General features: G+C 42.5%; 1 protein-coding gene across 4 annotated transcripts in view; it reads right to left on the bottom strand.

The window, feature by feature from the left end:
- Positions 1–11,893, bottom strand: part of ENPP2 (ectonucleotide pyrophosphatase/phosphodiesterase 2) — a 109,155-nt gene extending 97,262 nt beyond the window's left edge. For all 4 annotated transcript variants that reach the window (XM_012810391.2, XM_012810396.2, XM_023517202.1 and 1 more), the window contains exon 1: positions 11,578–11,893. In XM_012810391.2, the coding sequence (XP_012665845.2) occupies positions 11,578–11,811 (234 nt within the window). In that variant the 5' untranslated portion in view covers positions 11,812–11,893. The remainder of the gene's footprint in view (positions 1–11,577) is intronic.
- Between the last annotated feature and the right edge of the window lie 5,202 nt (positions 11,894–17,095).

Genomic DNA, 17,095 nt, shown 5'->3' with positions numbered 1-17,095 from the left:
TCACCGATGATAAGCAAGTGAGGTGACAGATAGGTTCACTAGCTTGTTTTAATCATTCCACAATCTATATACATGTCAAAACAGCACGTTGTATCTCACACATATATATAATTTCTCATTTGTCAATCAAATACATAATGTAAAATTGCATAAATAAACTATTTAGAGTCTAGACCAGTAAATCTCAATGTGCTATTCCAAAACAGTAACATCAGCATCCTCTGGGAACTAGAGGATTGTAAACTCCCACCTGATTGTAAACAATGTAAGGGTATACAGCATTTGAAATGCAAATTTTCAGCCCACACCAGAGCTACAGAGTCAGAAGTCCTGAAAGTGGGACCCAGCACTAGGGATTTGGACAAGACTTCCGGGTGATTCTGATCTAGCTAAAATGTGAGTTATTTGTGTTTGTTGGCCATTCATCTGTCTTCTTCAGAGAAGGTTTTGTTCAGATCCCTTGCCCACTTATAAATAGGCTGGTTTGCTATTTTCTTGTTGATTAGTATGTTTATCATCCCTCATATCATCCCTAATAAACACTGTGACATATCACCTAACCCATTGGGAATGGCCCACATCACAAAGTCCCAAAGTTGCAGATGCTGGTGTGGATGTGGAGAGAAGGGAACACATTTTACACTGCTGGTGAGATTACAAGCACTCTCTATGGAAAGAAGCATGGCAGATCCTCAAAGAGCTAAAAGTAAACCTTCCATTTCATCCCATAATCCCATTACTAGTTATCTACCCAGAAGAAAAATACAATCATTTTACCATAAAGACATTTGCACTAGAATGTTCATCTCTTGGCAGCTCAATTCACAAACGTCAAGACATGGAATGAGCCCAAGTGTCTGTCAACTCATGAATGGATTAATAAACTGTGGTATCTGTATAGCATGGAATATTATTCAGCCATAAAAGATGGAGACTTTACATCCTTTGTATTTACCTGGATAGAGTTGAAGAACGTTGTTCTTCATAAAGTATCACAAGAAGAGAAAAGCACATATCCAGTGTACACAATACTAATACAAAACCAACAGATAAACAACTAGATGCCCACATGACAGAAAAGCACAATTAAATTCAAGTGAGTGTAGGGTGAGGAGGCAGAAAGGATAGGGGAAGAGGGGAGGGGATTGGTAAATTCCCACCTGATGGAAACAGTGTAAGTGTATACAGCATAACCCCTGGGTGAAGTGCTCCACTACAACTTGAACTTGACCTAAGAAGTACAGACAATGTAACCTAATCATTTGTACCCTCATGTTAATCTGAATTTTAAAGTAAGTAAAGTTTAAGATTCATGAATCTCCATATTCCTTCTTATTTCTAAATGAGCTCTTTCCTAAATTTGTTTTTGTGAACTAGCTTTTTTTTTTTTTACTGTCTTTTGTTTTCCAAGTATAAGATAAAACCTTGACTCACGCTTGAGGGGGGAAATTAAAAAAAAAAAAAAATAGGTGGGGCAAGATTCAGCCTGAAAGCCCTAGTTTGTTGATACTGGTTGTGACAATGTGCTTTGTGGTTCTTAGATCCCACAGAAATCTTTCTGGTTGTTACTGCCATTCAAAATTGTAGTAAAATTGTTGTGGTTCTAGCATGAGATGACCAGTGCTTTCAAGTTTGGTCAAAAAAAGACCCAACCAAAATCATGGAAATTTAACATTATCGGTGATAACTTGCATAGACTTTTGAAATATTGAAAAATTACCAACACTCCACCTGCCATACTGCCTGGTACAATACTTTTTTGGTATTTCAATAGTGAAGATATATTTATACTAAAAAAGTATTCATTGTTTATTTGAAATTGAAATTTAACTAGGGAATCTAGGGTTTTGTTTTTATTGTCTATTTAGCTTTGTTTCTGTTTGCTACCTCTGACAACCCTACCTGTGGATGTCTATGGTCCCACCATTTGGGAACCACTGGTTTAATTGTATAACAAAGATAACCCAACACAAGCAACCTTTTGTTCTTTCAGGGAGGAACAGAATTGCATTCTTATGGAATTAACCCCAAGGTTAAAAACTAATAACTCCCCTGGGTAGAAGCCACTGAAACACTCTGAGACAACTCAGGGCTCTGCACTCAACGGGTGCCAAGAACAAGCTTAGGTCACCCAAGGAAAAAGGGCAATAATCTTGCATTTGTTCCTATTGATTAAAGTCAAGCAGCTTCCAGGAAAATGTTAGGCACCCCTCATGTCACTATGTTGAATTAATATCTGAATAGTATTAATGATGGAAAAACACAATTATATCCAACATGTCCCAAGCTTTGTAGTTGGATTTGTCAGCAATCAAACTGTGTACTCAGAAAGCCCGTTTCATCAGTAAACAAAGCTTCTGAGTGGAGAAGAAATGTTCTGTGCACATAAACACAGGATCCTAAATCAAAAATTCCTGGTAAATATTGGGTAATGGAGTCATGGGTTGAGTAGGTGCCTTCAGGCTTCAGATATATTCCAACAAGTGGGTTTATAAAATAATTCTCAGAGAGTTATAAAAAGGAGGGGAATGTGGCTCAGCATGCTATAATCCATGTATTTTCAAACTTTAAAGATGGTATTTGACATGTTCATGAAGAGGAAAGGCATTGTGTTTTCATTAAAAGAGCACAGTACTCATGGTCAGAAGATCCATGTTGGAGTTTTAGCTCTATGACTTCCAAGCTGTGCAATGCTAAACAATTTGCTTAGCCTCTCTGAATGTCTATTTCCTCTTTCTAATACAGAGATGATTATAATTCCTGTCTCAAACACAATAACGGATATGAAAATGCTTTGCACACTGTGAAACAGATAACACTGTCCCTTGTAGTTCTTATAAGAACAGCAGACTCTCTGGTGACTGGGAAGTGAAATAGGGTCGAGTTGAGTGTTACCAGCTGAAGCCACCCTAAGGGCATTATGCTCTCAAGAAATGTGGATGAGGGCAGGGCCTGTGGCTCAGTGAGTAGGACCCTGGCCCCATATACCGAGGGTAGCAGGTTTGAACCCAGCCCCAAACTGCAATAAAAAAATAGCCAGGCATTATGATGGGCACCTGTAGTCCCAGCTACTCGAGAGGCTGAGGCAAGAGAATCACCTAAGCCCAAGAATTGGAGGTTGCTGTGAGCTGTGATGCCATAGAACTCTACCAAGGGTGACACAGTGAGACTATCAAGAAAGGAAAGAAAAGAAAGAAAGAAAAGTGGATTAGCTGCCTCTGGTGTCAGAATAAAGTGGCTTAAACAACAAAAATATGTTGGTTCACATTCTGGAGGTTAGAAGTCCAAGATCAAGACATCGGTCAGCAGGGTTGATGTCCTCTGAAGACTCGCTCCTTGGATTATAGATGGTTATCTTTTTCTAGTGTCTCTTCACATCATCTTTTCTCCATGTGTTACTCTTGTGTCCAAATTTCTCCTTTTTATAAGGACACTAGTCATATTGTGTCAAGACCCAACCTCAGGACCTACTAGTTGAATATCTCTCTGAAGACTCTATCTCCAAATAAAATCACATTCTTTGATATTAGGGGTCATGACTACAGCATTTTAATTTGAAGGGAATACAATTCAAGTCTCATAACAACCTCCTTCATTTTATTCTATTGAAGAATGACCAGATGGTCTCACAGTGTTTCCCAATGGAAGTCCTGTTTCTCCACATAAAAACATCCCACTCTATAGTGAAGACATACCTGCTTGTTGGGTCTCTAAGATGATAAATGATTTACTTTAGAACAAAGATTCAAGTCTTTGTCTTCATTACCTCATACTTCCTCCAAACACCACAACCCTAGGCAGCGTCCCTCTTTTCAGAGAATTATCTCTATTTTGTAAAAAACACGTTGTCATTTTCCCTTAGATTTATCTCACGAAAAGCAATTTATCTCACATTGATATTCACAGAGACACTGAAGTTTCTAAATTTCAAACTCAATTCTTTAAGAAATGTGTTTATCAGTTACCAATCAGCTTCCAGACTATGGACACATTTCCAAATCACACAAAGCCCCTTCATCAAATCATAGTAGTAAGTGTATACATATGTGTGTGTGTGTATATAATAGATGCAAGGAACAGATTAGAAACGAAGTTCTTAAAAGTAAACTTAGCCTTTTTTAAAACTCATGCTTTCTAAACAACTCAATATCCTTCTTTCAGTCAATAACTGTCTTGCCATTTTAGAAAAGACCAAGTGTCCCAGAAAGAAAGGATGCATGGATATTTGTCTTGGGGAGTTCAGTCATCATAGTACTTTTTGTAACATCAAAAAAGTAGATATAGTCTGAGGTCCACAAGGAGTTTGCTAAACAGATCACAAGGCAGCTACAGATGGGATATAATGCACCCACTGAAGATCAGTCTTTTGAAAAATGGATAAAGGCTTGGGTGATCCTCTTGGTAAGTTGCTAAATGAAAATCAGGTTACAGAAGGCTCTCTATGATGCTGGTTTTAAGACTATATGTGCAAAAAGAATACAGATGTGATATTCACCAAACAATTAATCTGCTATAACCTAAGTAGTGAGATTCTAGACAAATTTTGGTTTCTTCTTTGTACTTTCCCTAATTTAACTTTTTCTACGAAATGCATATATCACTTATATAATAAAAACATGACTTTTTTTTTTTTTTTCAGTTTTTGGCCGGGGCTGGGTTTGAACCTGCCACCTCCAGTATATGGGGTCGGCGCCCTACTCCTTTGAGCCACAGGTGCTGTCAAACATGACTTTTTAAATAAATGAAAATTTCCCTCTGAGAAGTTTTTGCAAAGTTCCATTCATTCCAGTGTATTACTGTATTTTTACAGATCTTAGTACTGGATTTCTAGGAGATGATCATTTAAAAGGGGTTCAAACAAGCATAAAACTAATTGTGTACAAATTATTGTGTTTTTTTAAAAAGGCTTAATTCAAAAAGAAGAAAAAAGGCTTGATGAAGGACTCAGTGTTTAATGTAGGAGAGGATGTGATGAAAGGTGGATTTTCTGTGAGGGATATCGACTGTGCAAGGGAAGAGTATACCCTGTGTAGGAAACGGTACCAGTAAACAAACGTGCAGTGAAATACAGGGTCTACTCTGAGAGTAACAAATAGTTTAGTATGAGTAGATCACGGAGTTTCTAAAGGGATGCTGGGGTCAAGGCAGAAAAATCAAATCAGGGAATGAATGATCATAAAATTTATTGTTGAAACTAAGAACTATTGTCCTATCTCAAGTGTGAAAGAGAGTGCTCTTAGCAGCTACTAGGAACAACAGACATTCCCTAGACCCGTACCAGGAAGCCAGGACATACAGCCTGTCAACAAAGAGCTGGATCACAGCAGGGCTTAGATGTCAGGCTCAGGCATTTGAACTTCATACACAGAATCTCGAAATCTTGGGGTTGAAAGGAAATTTCAAAGCCCTCCAGCCTGGCTACCCCATACTTGCCTCTGACTTTTCCAAGAATCGTCATCAAGCTGTTTAAAAAATTTCTCTGCGACCAAGAAATCATTGCCTTGGGACAGTTGTAAGAAAATTCTTCATTATACTGAGGGATATTTATCTCTTTGTATCTCCTGTCTGCTTGGCCCAGTCCTGCCATCTCAATGCTTATCTCTCTTCCAGGTTAGAGTGAAAGATACAGAGCTACCAGGACCCTCTACATCTTCTCTTTTGTAGGTTAAACAGCCTACAGCCCTCCCTCCTACAGCTTTCTAGTAGTTCATCACTGCACTCTTTCCATCTCCTGATTAGCTTTTGAATTAATCTGCTCCTGTCGTCTTCCCTACTGCCACCTTATATTAAAGGGCCATGGCATTAGGAAGGTTGAGAACCACTGTCCTAAGTGATCGCTTTCTCATCAACCATCCCTCTAACCCATTGTTCAGCCTGCAGCCAGAGTGATCTTTACAAAACCCAAAACTGACTATGACCCTGCACCGGCTATAATCTTCACTAGCTCCCCAGTCTCCTACAGATCAACTACAGTGAAGTACAGCTACATGCAGTTCCAGCCTCAGCCACCACTCTAGTTTCATTTCTCTCATTCCCTCCCCTCCCTCTTTCAGTCTTTCAGTTCCTTGAAGAGCCCTCTTGCCTACTGATACCTCTGACACCTCTGCTGGGAATCCTCTTCACTCCACCACTTTCATCTTGCTCATCCTTACTTAGCCTTTGCGTCTCAGTTTAAACATCGTTTCCTATGATGTTTATTCTGATCCCATTAGGTCTGGATTAAATATCACATCTTAGGTCAGCGGTTCTCAACCTGTGGGTCTGTGATCCCTTTTTAACATGAAAATACATTGTGGCATTAGGAAGGCTGTGAACCACTGTCTTAGGTGGTTTCACGGGGACCTGAGCTTTCCCTATCAAAGCAAGTACAAAATTGAATTAAGATCCCCTGACTCCTTGTCCCGAACCTCTGCTCCATTGGAAATGTCATATCTTCAGGTCTTTTTGACCACCATTGTCTTCAACATCTAGCACAGTGGTTGGCACACAGTAGGTGCTGTAATAATAATACTTGATAATGAATTGACAGGTAGCATTCAGATATGGTCTGAATAATAGAGTTCAATAACTATCACCTTCTATACCCTATATGAGACTTCTTTTAATAAAACCTAACTTTATTTTAAAAGAAACATCACTACTGATTTTAGTGTCAGTTTAAGCCCCTAAACTCCTGTATGAAGCCACTTATCTCTAACTTTTCCTCTATCTCTCCCTTTCTCAGTCTCCCTCTCCTTCCAATCCCTCTCTCACACACACATGTGCGTACCTCTCCCCTCACCCCCCAATAATTTTCAATTGACTTTTAGGATCCATGCATAAGAAACCTTTTCTGAGACAGTAGCTTACACTGTTGCCCAGGCTAGAGAGCAGTGGTGTCATCATAGTTCACCGAAACCTTAAAACTGCTGGGCTCAAGTGATCCTTCTACTTCAGCTGCTAAGACTACAGGTGTGTGCTACCATGCTCAGGCGATGATTCTGTTTTTTTATAGAAATGGTATCTCACTGTTTCTCAGGCTGATCTCTGCTCTCCTGGCCAGAGATCTAATGACTTGGTGCACTATCTCAAAAGATCTTCCTACCTTGACCTCCCAAAGTGCTAGAATTATAAGCATGAACCACTGTACCCAGCCCAACATTTTATGTCTGTCTCCTCACACACATATTCAAAAAATAAAAATTCAAACTAGGCTACAACTTACCAATAACTTTTGAACTCCTAATTCTTATGCCCTTTCTCTGAATAAATGGGATCCTTATGTTAGGCCTTCACAGATACAATGATGTTGAGGAAACAGGAATGAACACAGAGCCCAGGAGTATAGCACTAACGACATCCCTCAGTTAATCCACCTGTTAATCAGCTCTCTTTTCATAAGTGCATTCCACCAGTCATCAATCTAGCCCCCATGCACCCTTCTAATCCACAAGATTATCAGGAGATACGGGCCTTCCTGACATCAAGGTTTTCAATTAATTGATATTTATTCACTACAGCTGTGTTCAAGGTGCTTTATTTTAGTTACAAATTCTAACATTTACTACCTTTTTTAATAGATAGTGGGGATGTGAACCCAGGTCCTAGGACTCCAAGTTCATAGTCATTAGCATACATGATACCAGGATCACCCAAAAAGAAAGATGCATAATTTGATTTATGCTGGCTTCTGCTAATCACCACCTACTCTTCTCTCTCAAATATTGGATTAATTAGTTCTTTGATTGGAGATTCCTAACAAGAAGATTATAACAAATCAAGGGCATTCAAGGGTTGACTTGTATGAACCAGAAGGTGGTCATCAACTTTTTATCTCCTAAAACAAAATAACTTTCAACCCAGAATCCTGTGTCCAGCTAAACTGAGATTCATTTATGATGGAGAAATTAAATACTTTAATGACATTCACATGTTGAAGAAATTTGCATAACTAAACCAGCTCTCCAGGATATTCTCAGACCTATCCTCCATAATGACCAGTACAATCCTCCACCACAAAAGTAAACTCACTCAGAAACTTTTGATCAAATTTCAACTTCCACAGTGGTGAAAGGATTAAAAATGTCCACTGGACTTTTGAAAAACTTGATACCCAAAATTTCACCAGGCTTATCAATTTTCTCAGTTAATTGTCCTCTAAAGAGGTAAAAAAAATCTAAACAAAGTGCTATGTGTTGTGTATTGTGCGTCTTTTCTGAGAAGAGTAGTATGTGTCCACATCTGAAAAGACCATGGCCCCAAACCATTTAAGAACAATTTAAAGTTTAAACAATTCCCTAAGAAACTTAATCATCTTTCACCTCTCTGTCTGGAATTCCAGAATGCACATATTCCTTTTTAAGAAAATCAAAACTGCATTTTTTAAATGTCAAACATCACAAAGTCTCCATTGCTCTCTTGAGAGCCATTGCAGACCTCTAAGGAGCCTGCAGGTCCATTCTGAGGGCCTGGATATCTTCTCCAGGGTGAGTTTATCAAAAGACTGGTAGAAGCCTATCTATGTAGGCCTTTTCTACCCTTGTCCCTTGCCAGGTTCCAGCTTCAAGAGGATTCTTTTACATTCACAGTCAAATAGAGGCAAAATTGCAAACTGCCTTTTTGCATCTGGCCTTGAGTAAGGTTAAGATAAATGCCTCAGGGGGGAACTCACCAATTGAAATGTGGATTAGAGAGTAAACTGGGAGACCTAGAGAACTGGTGCACTATCTAGACCAGGAGTCCTCAAACTTTTTAAACAGGGGCCAGTTCACTGTCCCTCAGACCATTAGAGGGCCGGACTGTGGGCCTCGGGACGAGTCAGCTGCTAAGCAGGCCCGGCAGCAGCAGCAAAAACACCCAGTGGGCCAGATAAATGTCCTAGGTGGTCTGCATGTGGCCCACGGGCCATAGTTTGAGGATGCCTGCTCTAGACTACCCAGAAAGCCTAAACCTTCCCTTTGCTACATAAATAGAAGAGTATGGCTTTTGTGATAATGACTGGTCTTTACTTTTTACCATATTATATTGTATATGATAATTTCTGATAGCTAGTATATCTCTATCATCTGATTTAATGCTTGACTATAATAGTCAGTCATTCATGAGAATTGCATACAAATTTGTTGAGCCTCCCTCTGGGTCTCTAACACCCTAGGCTCTACAAATAGTTAAGACAAAGAAAAAGTTGATCCCTATAAGCCAATGGGGACAGAAAAGTAAACAGTTGTGATAAAGAATGGTAAGTGCTCTGATGGCAGGGATAAAGGAGGCCCTGGGAGAACATGAGGGGGCCACCTAATCTATTCTGGAGGATGGGGAGCAGGTGGTCTGGGTACTTTCTAAGACTCGGCTTTCAGACTCGGTCTGGGTACTTTCTAAGACTCGGCACCAGTTCTACAGAAAAGTAGAAGTTAAACACAGGCCTAATACAAGAGGAAAGTTATGTGTTGTAAATACTTAATATGCCCAAATCTGTATATAATGTGCATGGAATGTGTATAAAATATACAAAAATGGTGCAAAGAAAGAGAGAGAGATGGAAGAGAAAGATAAAAGGCAAGTCAGAGAGAACCTTTAAACACCAACATTATTCTTTAAAAATAAAAACAGAAATCCACTGAAGACTTCTCAAAAAGATCTGCTTGATCATACTGCGTTTCCGAAAACCCATTTGGCACAGCACGGAGACAGGCTGGAGTGGGCAGGACCAGCCCCAAATGAGACTAGTGGGAAGTTGTGACTGGAATGGAATTTGAGGGAGGACTGGCCTGCACTTCCACAGGGGAGGTAAAGACACAGGTTTGCAGCACCTACTCAGCAAAGAAAGTGGGCAGGGCTTGGTGACCTTCCTGAAGGAAAGTGGGGAAGTCACCTAGGTGATGCTGTTGCGTCTGGCTTGGACACAATGCCATTTGAACAGTAGAAAAGAGAAGAGGAAAAGCAGGGGTGGAAGGAGGAGGGAAAAGACAATTTTGGTTTTGAACACGTTGGTTTTAAGATGCCGTGTGGTGCATCAACCCGGAGATGTTGATAGAAAAAACTGGTATTTTACGAGGACCATCAGGATCGATTTTGGAGACATATGTATGTAGTGGTTGGAGCCACCCAAGTGGTGAGATCATCTAGGGAGACCACAGGATGTCAAGGGACAAGAGTCAAGAAGGTGGCAGAGCTTCCTGAGCATGAAGAGGCCCTTTAAGGCACGAAGAGTAACTGAAAAGATCAGCGTGGAACCTGAGATGTGTGGTATCCCAGAATCCAGGACAGAGTCAAAAAAATAAGAAGAGAGAAGGAAGGACCAACAGTTCAAAATGACAGAGAAAATTGGGAAGGGGGGTAAAAAGGCTCCGCGGTTTCTCTACAAAGAGGTCTCTGGTGGCCCTGACAGGGTGGCCTTCCGAGGTGAGGGCAGACGCCAGCTGACTGGGTGTGAAGGAGCAAGTGAGCAGTGAAGACAGGGAGCCAGAGAAAGCCACGCAGCCTTTCAAGGAGCCTGTGGGAAAGTGGAGGGGAATACCATGCCCAGGGGAGGAGGGAGAGGGAGGAAGCGCCGTAAATACCTGACCAACGGAAGTGTGGAAACCTCCCTAGGCTCTGTGGAACTGGGCATGTGATAAATACCAAAACAAATACCAGAACCGGGTTCTCTCCGTCCTGCTGAGCACTAGAAAGGCTTTTGTTTCCGTGCCCTTTATCAGTGAGAAGGGCTCTGCGCTTAACCTGTTAAAATGAAACTAGAGAATGGAAGGAAGCCCGGGACAGCCCGGACCCTTTGACCCAGCGCTCGGCACCTGAAGACCAGCTGCCCCTGAAGACGCTCCCCACCTGCTCTGTTTGCCCCTGGAGATTTCCAAGTCCAGATCAAAAGTACCTGTAATCAGTTGAGACCCCAGGCTCCCTCTATTCTTATCCAAAATTAGCTAGATCCACTTGAAAGGCTTACTGGAACAGAAAAGGACAAAGGGCCCAGTCTGGCTGAGCCAGATGGAGCACATCAACTTCTTTCCTTTGTGGAGCTTGCAAGGGGATCTACAGTGGGGAAGGGGCTCCCTCCACCAGGAAGATGATTCCCTCTCCAGGTGACAAGGGTACAGTGGGGAAGGGGCTCCCTCCACCAGGGAGGTAATTCCATCTCCAGAGAACATTGCCGAAACAGATGGCTTTAAAATATCTCCATCCCTGCTGCCAAGCCCTTGTCCAACAGGTAATAAACAAGAAGCCGAGCCGCCCGCCTCCCGCAAAGGCAGAGCCACAGCTAAGGGGGTCGCCCACTTGCTGCAGGCGCCAGCAGCGGTGAACCGAGACTCGTTCACAGCCCCTCTCTGCAAGTTCTACTGGCTGGTTTTCCAAAACCCAGATACAGACTCGATATTTACAGACCCAAACCTTCCCTGGCAATGAAAACTCCAAATTAGTTAAGCTCGGCTCCGCGCGCCTGGAAACTGCTCCAGCTGAGTGCATGGGAACGCAGCCCAACAGGGACCGTTTTCCGGCAATTCTGGAGGCCCTCTACAAGGTTTCTCTGCTTGACAGAACGGCAGCTGTGACCCGGGAGCCCAAGCAATGGAGGCCCGGGAGAGAGTTGGACGCCTACCGTACCCGATCGGCGCGCAGGGTCATGCTGCCGGCGTCTCGGTGCCCCGGCGCTGCGGACGCGGCCTCGCTGCGGCGCGGGGACCTGGGAGCAGAGCCCAGCACGGCTGCTGCGGACTGCTCTTGTTTGCACTGGGCCGTTTGCTTTTGGGATTTCTCCAATGCAGATGTAGTCAGGGGGCCGCTGTCCCGGGGGACAATGATTCCATTGGAAGCTGGCCTTTGACAAGACACACACATGACCTTTGACTAAAATGGCTTTGGGGAAGGAAAAGTGTCCAGAGGCTGAAGACGGGGAGTCCAGAACAGCCATCAGCATTCCCACCCCCAACAGCGCCTAGTTAATTTTTCATCTTTCAAGGAGAGTTTCTGAGAGGTCTGGTTTGCCTTTTCTCCTTCATTCTGCAGGATTCAGTTCCCTGTTTCCAAATGGGATTCTGCTGCAGACGTTTCCTGCTCCCTTGTCAAGGCATTCCCTGAACTAGCATTTCCAAGTTTGACAGGAGCAGGGGTATTTTGTATAAGTTCCTCCAACTCTCTTGGGAATATTACCACCATTCCTCTTTTTTTAATGGAACATACTACAATTTACAAAGGGCTTTTCACAGTCAAACCGTCATTTGGCCTCCAGAACAATGCTAGCAAGGCTCTCTCTCCTCTTCCATTTAACACACAAAGGATTAGAAGCTGGAGAAAAATACTTGCCCAACCACCCAACCAGAAAGTAAAATCTCATCAGCCAGTCCCGATCCACTAATCAACCACCTGGGTGACCCACGCAAACAAGGAAATTAAAAACACATTAGAAACAACAGGAGCTCTCATTATTTTAATGTTTTTTTAATTACAAAAATGAGTATTAGAAAATTGTTTTAATATAATTGATGCTTTGGTCATTGATATCCACAGATATCTTGGATTTTTTTGGCTACATTTTTCAATTGTCTACATTTTCACCTTTACCAGTTACTAAAAGGATGCTGTGGGAATCCAGCTGGCTCAGAGGTACAAGCCAGGCTGCTTCCCAGAGTGGATCCCTCACCACTCTCGGCAGTTTTTTCTTTCCTTTATGTGGGTCCCTTCCAGATGGCGAAATACTAAACCACAGGGGAGAGGTTGTGGGCCATGAAAGGATCAAGGGACAAGAAGTCAGCACTGCAGAATTTCAGCTATGGTGGGGTCTGCAGAGACACTGTGGACCCATCTGGGGTGACAGAAAAGGGAGAAAGGAGTGGTCTTCACTCTCAGTACTGAAGGGTTTGGAGGAGTCAGCCAGGAGAAGAGAAAGAAGAACATCACCTACCCAGACAACTCCATGGGCAAAGGTGTCACGGTGCATTCAATGAGCTGAAAATGGCTGTGGCAGACAGGAACAGAGGTGTGAGCCGATGTGTCCAGAGAAGAGGGTGTTTGGACTCTGACCAGCGCATTGTATGTCACTCTGGGGAATGTGGACTTCATGCTTCAGGGCCAAATGGGTTAATACAACTGGCCCTGGGTTATCAGTGCCCAAGAAAAGGATGAGGAGTTATTCACTATTCTAGAACTAGAAAAAATACGCATAGTGCCACACGGCTTTGTGGCATTAGCTTTGACAGACAAGATACAGTTTCTTCTTCCTCCTGGCTATAAAAATGTGAGCAGTATATTTAATCTCAGTAAGCTTCAGTGTTCTCATCAGTAAAATGGGGATTGTGGTATGTGTTACAAGGATTAAATGAAATTATGTTGGCAAAACCCTTAGCCTTCCTGCAGGCATAGACATACTCAGTAAAAGGTACCCACTGTTCCACTTCCAAGTACTTTAACGTGTGAAGTGCCTACTATGGCGTAGCAAGGAACCCTTTCCTTCCAGTTATCTCGTTTCCTCCTTCCCACCATACTTCTGGCTTTGCACTCATTAAAGGCATTTTCTTGAAAACACTGCCTTTATGTCCCAGTCTAATCTTTAAAATTATTTTCAGTCTTTCTCTCCTCCAACCTCAGTTTCCTCATTTTTTAGTCTGATGGCCCAAGACGTAGCTCTCTGCCAGAGCTACATGGACGTGGACCCCCCAACCAAGTCCACTGGCATCATATTGGTGGGTCTTCAGCCTTGGCTGGGTGCTCAGAACCACAGCAACCCTTACAGATGTCCCTGCCCGGCCCCCTTCTCAAATTAGGAAAAATTGCTTTTCCTGTCTCTCCAGAACCCTGAACCCACTGCCACCTGGCTTTCTTCAGCAAACATTCTTGTCTCCACTAACAAAGAACACAGAGGGGGACTCTATTTCCTGTTCCTGCACCAGAAAAACTTATCTCTGTTCTCGGTTCCTCCCCTCCTACCTCAGGTGCCTCCCCCTCTGTGTACTATGGATTCTCCCTCTTCACCTTTCCTCTGGAACATTCTTTCTGCGACCTTTTGATTTCTCCTTTACTGATTTCATTAGTTTGTTTATTCAGTAGGCATTTTTAAAGCAACTATAACAAGCCAGTCACCATCCTTGAATCTGGGCATACAAGGATACATAAAACATCACAGCCTATAAACACATTTTATACAATGAACTTCATTCTTCCCATTTGGTCAGAACATGTGCCTATTCCTTGCATCAACAATAACATATACACACATGCATGCCTGCATGCACGCAGGCACGCACGCATGCATGCACGCCCAGCGCCGTGAGCATTCTTCCCATGGATTTTCCAAGGCCTGTTCCTACTCAGGGCTTCATGCCACCTCTTCAGGGAGACCTTCCCTGACCAGCCAGTCTAGGGAGCCATCCTTCCCGCAGTTACTGGCTCTCTGTTAACCCTCTTTGTTTCCTTCTTATCGTTTGTCCCCTGTTGTAATGAGTGACTGCTGTATCTACTTACTTACTTACTTTCTGTTGCTTCCACTAATGTGAATCTTCTTAAAGTCTGGGAATCTTCTCTTTTAGTCGGTGTTCCAGTACCCAGGGCATAACTATTAAGCTGTCAGAAAACATTTGTTAAGTGTACACTTCCACATGCCAGGACCATCTTTGCTTTAATCTTTCACTGTTCTTCATCTTTGTCATACAGCCTACTGGTTTTTGACATTGAATACACTTAGAATCTCCCAAGGAGCTTTGAAAACTCCTGATGTTCAAAGCCAACTCAGACCAGTTACCGCTGAGGTAAGATCCAGGCAATTCCAAAAGCCATGCGTGACGACCACTGACCCAGCCTCTGCACGCCACACAGGTGATGCTCAGTAAAGGAGTGGGGTGGATGAGTGACAGATTCAGGCAATGGAGCATTTAGCTTCTGATTATCTTTAATCCTCCTCTCCTTGGTCCCTCCCTATGTAATCTGTTCCAGGCCTGGAAACCCCCAAACAAGACTTGCCCTCTTTTTCTAAGCTTTCCTGCCTACCTAAGGAGTTTCCCTGCTGGACTCCCTGGTAGAATCTGGGTTTGAGCTCAGCACAGCCTCCTTAGCCAAGCTCTGGGCCCCTTCTTTGTTTGCACAGGTCATGCTATTAGTGCAGTCAAGGCTGCTTCCTGCAGCTGTGGCATTAATTGTTCTTGAACGAGAGCTCTTTACTCCTGGTGTCCCCATGTGCGACAGAGACAGCTTAGCCAGAGAAGGCATGCAATAGAAATTGTGGAATGAATTCATAAATTAATGGAGTAATACGTTGAATGAGTCTTTGAAGAGAGTGTCGCCTTTCATTTTTTTCAGTGTTTCTGTTTATTTAACAGCTTATTTGAGACATAGTCACATAACTGACAATTCACTACTTTAAATTATAGAGTTGAATGTTTTTTAGGATATGCACAGGGGCTTATAACCATCACCATAGTTGGTTTTCGAACATTTCATCTCTCCAAAGCTGCATAGAAACCTATAGCCATTAACAGTCATTCTCTGTCCCCTCAGCCTGCAGCTGTAGGTGACTACTAACAGAGACAGTATTCTGTCTTTAGGTTTGCCTGTTCTGGTCATTTCACGTAAATGAAATCACACAATACCTGGTCTGTTGGGATTGGCATCAACCTCCACTTTTGAAGACCCATGTGGTCATAAGCGCCCCTTTCATAGTGAGGGCACGTGACAGGATATGGACTCTGCACTAGGGCAAGATTTCTCATGCAGCAGCCTGGTAAATCATCCAGAGTACTGAGCTCATAGGGAGAGAAAGTAGGAGGGGAAAGGAGGGCTGAGGAAGGGGGGGATTCCAAAATGGCTCCGCTCTTCCTCAACAGCCTGTTCCAGCTGGGCCATTTGGACAGGACCGCCAGTGCAAGTAGGACCCCACACTCGGGGAAACGTCCTGGGTCAGCCTCTAGCCATACCACAGATGAGCTGTAACACCTCACGTCCTGCTTTCTCATCTCTAAAAGAGAGAGAAAAATAATTCCCACTTCGTAGGCTCCGTGTCACAGAATTCTTGGGATGAGTAAAATCAGCAAGAAAAAAAATCAAACAACTTCATTTAAAAAAAAAAAAAAAGTGGGCAAAAGACAAGAACAGAAGCTTTTCAAAAGAAGATAGACTAATGGCCAATAAACACATGAAACAATGCTCAGTGTCTCTAAACATGAGGAAATGCAAATCAAAAACACAATGAGGTGTCATCTAACTCCAGTGAGAATGGCTTTTATTAAAAAATCCCCAAACAGCAGATGCTGGTGTGGATGCAGAGAGAAAGGAGCTCTTATACACTGTTGGTGGTATTTCAAACCAGTACAACCTCTGTGGAAAGTCACATGGGGATACTTTCAAAAACTAAAAGTAGACCGACCATTTGATACACCAATCCCACTTTGGGGTATTTGCCCAAAGAAAAAAGGTCATTTTATCAAAAAGACATATGTGCTCAAATATTTATTGCGGCACAATTCACAATTTCAAAGATGTGGAACCAACCCAAGTGCCTATCAATACATGATTGGATTAATAAAATGTGGTATATGTACACCATGCAGTGCTACTCAACCATAAAAAAATGGTGAACTAATGCCTTTTGCAACAAACTGGAGACCATTCTTCTAGGTGGAGTTTTGCAAGAATGGAAAAACAAACATCACATGTACTTGCCATTAAATTGGAACTGATCGATTGACACCCACGTGCACATTAGATAGTAAAACTCAATGGAAAACAAGCAGGTGGGAGGCTAAATTCACACCTATCAGGTACAAAGCACACTATCTGGGGGAGGGGCATGCTTAGAACTTTGATTCAAAGGGTACAAAAGCAATTTGTGACCAGAGATGCTGGCGTGGATGTGGAGAAAAGGGAACACTCCTACACTGCTGGTGGGAATGTAACTAATATGTTCCTTTTGGAAAGACATCTGGAGAACACTTAGAAAACTAAAAATAGACCTGCCATTTGACCCTGCAATTCCTTTATTAGGTATATTCCCAGATGACCAAAAATCACATTACAACAAAGACATTTGTATCAGAATGTTTATTGCAGTGCAATTCATAATTGCCAGGTCATGGAAGAAGACCAAGTGCCCATCGATCCATGAATGGATCAACAAACTGTAGTATATGTACACCAT

This window comes from Otolemur garnettii, unplaced genomic scaffold, assembly GCF_000181295.1.
Source record: "Otolemur garnettii isolate 467f Iridium unplaced genomic scaffold, OtoGar3 scaffold00004, whole genome shotgun sequence".
Classification (NCBI taxonomy): Eukaryota; Metazoa; Chordata; class Mammalia; order Primates; family Galagidae; genus Otolemur; species Otolemur garnettii.
This window is presented reverse-complemented; position numbering and strand designations above follow the sequence as displayed.